Genomic DNA, 6,132 nt, shown 5'->3' on the forward strand with positions numbered 1-6,132 from the left:
AATACACGGATTATATACACGGGTTTGGTCATTTAGTTAATGCATTTCGAGACCGCTAATCCAATATGACTCACTGTTAGTCAACCTAACTGCATGCGTCCCCGTTATTATACAAGCCTGCCTCCGAAATGTCGATTTGTTCTATCAACTGACATCTACAGTTTGATCAATACTGTATAACAATGCAAACGGCATACCGGCTCCCGGTATGATAAATGGAATTGTGAGGGACGCATACGCTGCAGCAAATTGCTGGACAACCACCGTACTCCACAGTGTGTTTAAGAATGCAAAGATGACAGGCGAATCGCATTAGTACCTTACATTGTATCGCGTAGTAATATGTACTTGAGCCGAGTACCTATATGAGAGAAGATACCCTAAGTAGAATCCAAAAGGTTCCGATTAATCAAATCGATCTGTGGTCATCGACAGTAACCCCTTGAAGAAATTCCGTTTATTTGGCTCAGCGATAAACTACCCTTTCTTGGTGCAGAAGGAGAGAATTTCGCGAGTGTATCTCTAGGTTTCATGGCCGGGCATATACAAACGAGCACCGATCCGCAAATCCAATTCCTAACTGTGTAGAGCCATAATAGTTTACAACCGCACACAACCGCACGTGCTGAAAGACATGGCATCTGCACACGATGCTCGTGGACGTTTAACTTCCTGTTAGCCAAGGTAACTGGGACAAATACTTGTATGGGTTCTATCGACATTTCAAGGGTGCAGTTTGGGTGAAAGTTCGCCGAACAGAACTAAAACACCTTCTGTGAAAGAACCTAACGTCGGAAGGCTACCTTGCGAAAACAGTGCTTGTAATCTGGCACGCAACAGAGGGCAGTCTTGCTTGGATTGTACTTCACAAAGCATCCTTGTTTAACGGAGAAGCAAAACTGAATAACGGATGAATTGCTGAAGGACCGTCGTGTTCTCCCCACTGCTATTCACAGCACGCACGCGTCAAATACACCCGAATCAAGTGACAAAGTCGTATCTCACTTGCGACAGACTCCAAAATTTCCTAACGATTTCTTTTATGCGGTTATCACCTGCGTCAAGTTCCAGGCATACGACCGTGAACCGCATCAGGTCAAGTTGAATTGAAGTTTATCCACCCTTCAAACCAGAATGTACACGTTCACTTCACATTGCATGCAATAAATAAACATGCATCTTGGCTCAGCACACATACGTGCGCTCACAGGGTGGGGAGTCACGCAATCTTCACGAGTCCCCGGACAATTACGGAACACGTGTATAGTCTACACTACAGAGAATATACGTCCTGATTCCGAACCGGTCATTCTCAAACGATACAAACCGTTTGACTCATTCCACCTTTTGCTTTGTTTTCATTTCATCAGGATGCGTCTAAATATTGTAATAATCATCATTCTCACATGACATTAGATGAAATTATGGTAAGAATCTCTGTCCTCGGAAGTCGGTCCAAGTATTCTCTGCATCCGTTAACAAAACCATTCCAGATTAGATCTCAGATTGATTCTGAAGCTTCAGCTTACTGAATTTCGGAGGTTCCCGCCTCATGTCACAAAAGATGTCTCAAGGAATTATGCAATCGAGCGAGGCCAAAGAACAGTCTCATCACCCACTTCCTAATCCAATGCAGCATCATTTGTTGAATTCATGAAAGAAAACAGTTCACGACTTTCGTGGTGAAATATCGGTGATTGAAACGAAATTTTAACCGTATCCGGAGAAACGATGAAGATCTCATTTCCCGTAAGTGATTTGGCATGTAGGGGATAAAACGGAAGAAAACCATATGTGCCATCGAAGAGTAATCGTGTTCTTATCGGTTGTGTCGGTTTAATGTGAAACGGTCTGTCGACAGGGATGTGTGGAATTTCACAACAAGTTTCGTTACGAATTCATCCTTTATTCTTCGTTTTGACACAAAGTGTGCCATCCACTTATTCGAGTTTATCTGTATTGTCAAAATTTATATCAGCCGACCAGGAAAGCACAAATAAAGAAGCAAGCGTTGATGGTAAAAATAGAACGTACACATAACTGAACAGATAATCGCGTCCACCAGATACGCGGAAGTGTCTGGAATATGAAGCCATGCTGATGACTGTCCTTCTACGGTGCCTGATTCAACAAAAACACGCACTCCGGGAGTGCAAGTGGCTCAATTGAGCTACTCGGACAAGCGGAAAAATTGATCTTGCTCACATACTAGGTAGAAAACAATAAATACCGATTGTACATCTCCACAAAATAACGTGATTCCGTAATCCTGCAAGACAACGGGTATGCAGGGAATGCTGAACAAGACCGATATACAAGTTCAAAACAAATTTTCCAGTCTAGGCACACTATGGAGGCTAAAGATATGGAAGACATCTTCCATTTAAAAGAAGGCTCCACAGAATTCGCTACAGATGTTTATGACAAAATTATCAGATTTCAAGCTGGTAAGTCAATGGTGCAATCCCGAAAAACGAACTTATTCACATATGGTCCAGAAAATTTAGCGAACTCTGTACTTTCGCCCATGAGTATTTATTGTGCCTCGTTGTTGGTGATGGGATGTAGGTGTACACGATTTAATGTGTAACGTTTGCGTGATATATATTTCGAGAACAGCCAATCCTGATTGCTTTGTTTGAGAAGGCAACAATCTTATTATTTCAAATCGTTTTTAATGAAAATTCAGGAATAACAGCTGCGTCCGGCTATTAGTCGAACTTCGGGGTAACAACGTGTCCAACAAACACGGGCATGGTGGAATCACACACGAGGGCGAAGAAGAACGGATGGTCAACAGAAATTGTCTGAAGCAACTGAAAGCTGGCACACACAGTAAATAAGGTCGCAGCAGCTGCTGTCACTCCTTCTTCATCAAGCTGAATATAGAAGAGAAATGAGAACAGGATTATGTGCTCATAAGTAATACGCTATTCATAATACTGCCGAAACTCTCCCAGTGCTCGTTTCTAAATGGGTGAAACAAGAGATCTGGTCAAAATATGGGCTATGAGGTAGACATTTGCAGGGAATACAATGTCATTTATTGGCGAACAATACATGGTTCACCAAAAGGAGCCCCAGAATTAATGGATTAATATATCGGTAGTACACAGATTACAAGGGATCCAGGTGTGCTATGTTGCCAAAAATCATATGATGAAAGGGAATTAGCTGTTCACTGCACTGAATGAAGGCACGGACCCCATTCACCAGCGAGATGATTTAGGGGTTATCAAGAAGCCCGTTGGGGCTAACAGTTTAGAATAGTCTAAAATGCTGAACATCCCTCAGATTACTGGAATGAACAGCCCGAGAATTAAACCTACCTCTAGCACGGCTTTGTGATATGCATCGGTCACCGACAAGCGTGATTGCCACATCCTGGACAAGTCTCCTCCATCAAACAATTTCTTCATTCCACATTCACACAAAATTGGCTTCAAATCTATCATGGGTTGATCCGAGAGCTTGAATTTCGGAAGAAACAAGTGGGCTTCTTCCATGTGGAACGGGCTTCTCAATGCGGAAGCCAATTGTCCTGGTGCTTGTAATCTGGAAAGAAGTTTCGGCAAACCAGCTGTTTCGTGTGGCAGCAAAATCAACAGGGCCCATTCACTCTGGGAACTGAAATAAAACCGACATTTGGGAAATTGCAGATAAATTCCAGCGCACAGGAAAGACTGAAACAATGCAAATGACTGGAAAATACTGCGTGATTCAGTAGTAATCCGGGTAGGGTATGATGACCCTCCTCATGATCCCCTTGTTTAACATCTGAAAAACGTTAAATGCAAGAGAGAGTAAAATGCATCGGCAATAACCTGAATTTATCCGTACTCCACCCCCTGTATGCAGCAAATGAGCCGATCAGTTTGATGACACAAATGTGCGACCGATATGTCATAACAATATTCACACTTTTTTCTCTGCTCTTTGCTAAACTACCGCTTGCTCGTCTGTCGAATAAGCAAGTGAGTATTTGTTTAGTCATGACAACAATCATATCCTTTCTTCATTGCAGATCAACCAGCCATATGGAGTGCTGTATTATTCATTCGCACTAATTGCGCTGTAATGTCTAACATGTGAATTGCACTTACACTTTTGCAAGAGGTACAGAAAATTCAAAATGCCTCGTGTGCCAAAATTGCTTTGGGCTTCTTTTGAGCCACGGTGGTTCTCCGAGATACGTCACATACGGGTTCCGCAGAAATCCCCATACATTCATCTCTGTACAATAAGGAAACATGACGAGCTGATAGCCTCTGGGTACTAAAGCGCTCATGCCAGGCCTTCTGATGCCTCACCGCCTCATCATCACCGTCATCATCGACAGCATGTAATCAGTACCCAACTCGGATGCTTCACTGTCGTCTTTCAGAGCATCAACTAGATGCAGACGGTGCCATCGAGCTTGTTTGCGATTAGGACTTATTCGCCGAGGCCAATCACCCGTAAATCAGCATCACACGCATTCAACATCCAAATTTCAAACTGATTGCTTGATGAGCAGCAGAAATTCTACGTACTGGTTCGTTACAGGGTGGCCATGTTAGCCGGCAATCGGGCCAACAGCCCCAAGATACCGTTTTTATTGGAGTGTGTCGCTTCAAAGGACCCCATGTAGGCCCTTGAGACTAAAATTATTTTCAAATTGGGTCTTCAAATGGATACAGACCTAGTGAATGTAATACGGACAAGAATGATTTCAGATGGGTGAGGATATTACCACAGCATTGTATAACTCCCTACGATCACCTTTGTTTCTTCTGGGCATCATATGTTGTTCATTCGGAATGATGAAAACCCTCTGCAGGGTTCATGAAGAACATGACACGAATGGTTTGGTAAGAGTTTGTAACCCTACAGTACATGGGCACAACTACGCACTAGGGAGTGGGAATCTATTAAGACCAGATACGCATATTGTGACGGGATCCGGCATTTATACATGAGTGCCAGCATCTACAGAGACGCTGTGCTTGGCCATATCCATCAATGTTGGTGGACAGTAAACGAAAATGAGATCCGGACTGAATACATATTATACGGAATGTGCTATTAACCTAGCTAAAGTTGGAAAATAGCTAAATCATACTGCTGAAGTCAACGAAATTGAGATAAAGATGTATGAAGACTGAAATTAGAAGCGCACCGAATTTTCCAAATTCGCCTGACAGTCTGTAGAGATGACCATAATGTTAGCCAAAAACCAACCGTTTGCTTTAGGAATAGACTTACTCGCTCCGTCGAAAAGGAAGCTTTATAGCCATACAGTCCAGTTCTGCGAGATCAGCCAGATAGAAGGTTGATTTCCTATACATCATTTGAACTTTCATTGATTCCCCGTTTAGGCAATGGAAGTCACTCTCTTGAGTTTGTTTCTTATCAAACTGGTGATCCCATGAGCCTATGGATTTGTTCAGATTATAGCTGCGCATCACAGCCACTTACCTCGAAAATACAACGCGTTGATTAGCAAGGATTTCGAGTTCTGGTCGAGAAAGCTAGGCGGCAACAGGTCCCTTATTTTATCCTTTGTATTTTCGGCAACCCAGGCGTTAATGTGACATCTTTTCGCCTCTACATTCGGCAGTTCGGTTAGCTGTATGGCAAATGACAGTGAGAGAATGTTGGAGCAAAATGATTACCAGCTCAACTAAGGCCTTATAACACGTGGCAATCCGTGCACTGTATTCCGAACGTATATCGATCGAATGCAGAAGAAATAGTCGATTAGCAAGATTCAAGTCCACGTCACTGGACGCCTCGAAATACTTGGAAATTATTGGTCCATAGGACTGATGAACAGCATCGGATCTGAGCTTCGGGGGAATGTGAAGCACCTGCTGCATCTGTTGCAGTGTTTCCCCGTCGGCTCCGGCCATCACCAACAACGAGGCACAATAAATACTCATGGGCGAAAATACAGAGTTCGTTAAATTTTCTGGACCATGTGTGAATAAGTTGGTTCATGGGAAATCCAATGACTTACCGGCTTGCAATTTGATAATTTTTTCATAAACATCTGTAGCGAATTCTGTGAGGCCTTCTTTGAATTGGAGAACGTCTTCCATTTCTTTAGCCTGCATAGTGTGCCTAGTCTGCAAAATTGTTTTCAACCTATAT

The 6,132-nt window shown here is 42.9% G+C and overlaps 1 protein-coding gene across 1 annotated transcript in view; it reads right to left on the reverse strand.

The window, feature by feature from the left end:
* Positions 1–2,689: 2,689 nt before the first annotated feature.
* T265_14285 (hypothetical protein) overlaps positions 2,690–6,132 on the reverse strand; it is a gene marked incomplete at both ends in the record, with an annotated part of 49,355 nt that continues 45,912 nt past the window's right edge. Inside the window, 7 exons of the mRNA XM_009172932.1 lie at positions 2,690–2,879; positions 3,330–3,627; positions 5,245–5,413; positions 5,458–5,608; positions 5,655–5,694; positions 5,782–5,950; positions 5,999–6,107. Coding sequence (XP_009171196.1) covers positions 2,712–2,879; positions 3,330–3,627; positions 5,245–5,413; positions 5,458–5,608; positions 5,655–5,694; positions 5,782–5,950; positions 5,999–6,107 — 1,104 coding nt within the window. The remainder of the gene's footprint in view (positions 2,880–3,329; positions 3,628–5,244; positions 5,414–5,457; positions 5,609–5,654; positions 5,695–5,781; positions 5,951–5,998; positions 6,108–6,132) is intronic.

Source organism: Opisthorchis viverrini (assembly GCF_000715545.1).
Source record: "Opisthorchis viverrini unplaced genomic scaffold opera_v5_170, whole genome shotgun sequence".
NCBI lineage: Eukaryota > Metazoa > Platyhelminthes > Trematoda > Opisthorchiida > Opisthorchiidae > Opisthorchis > Opisthorchis viverrini.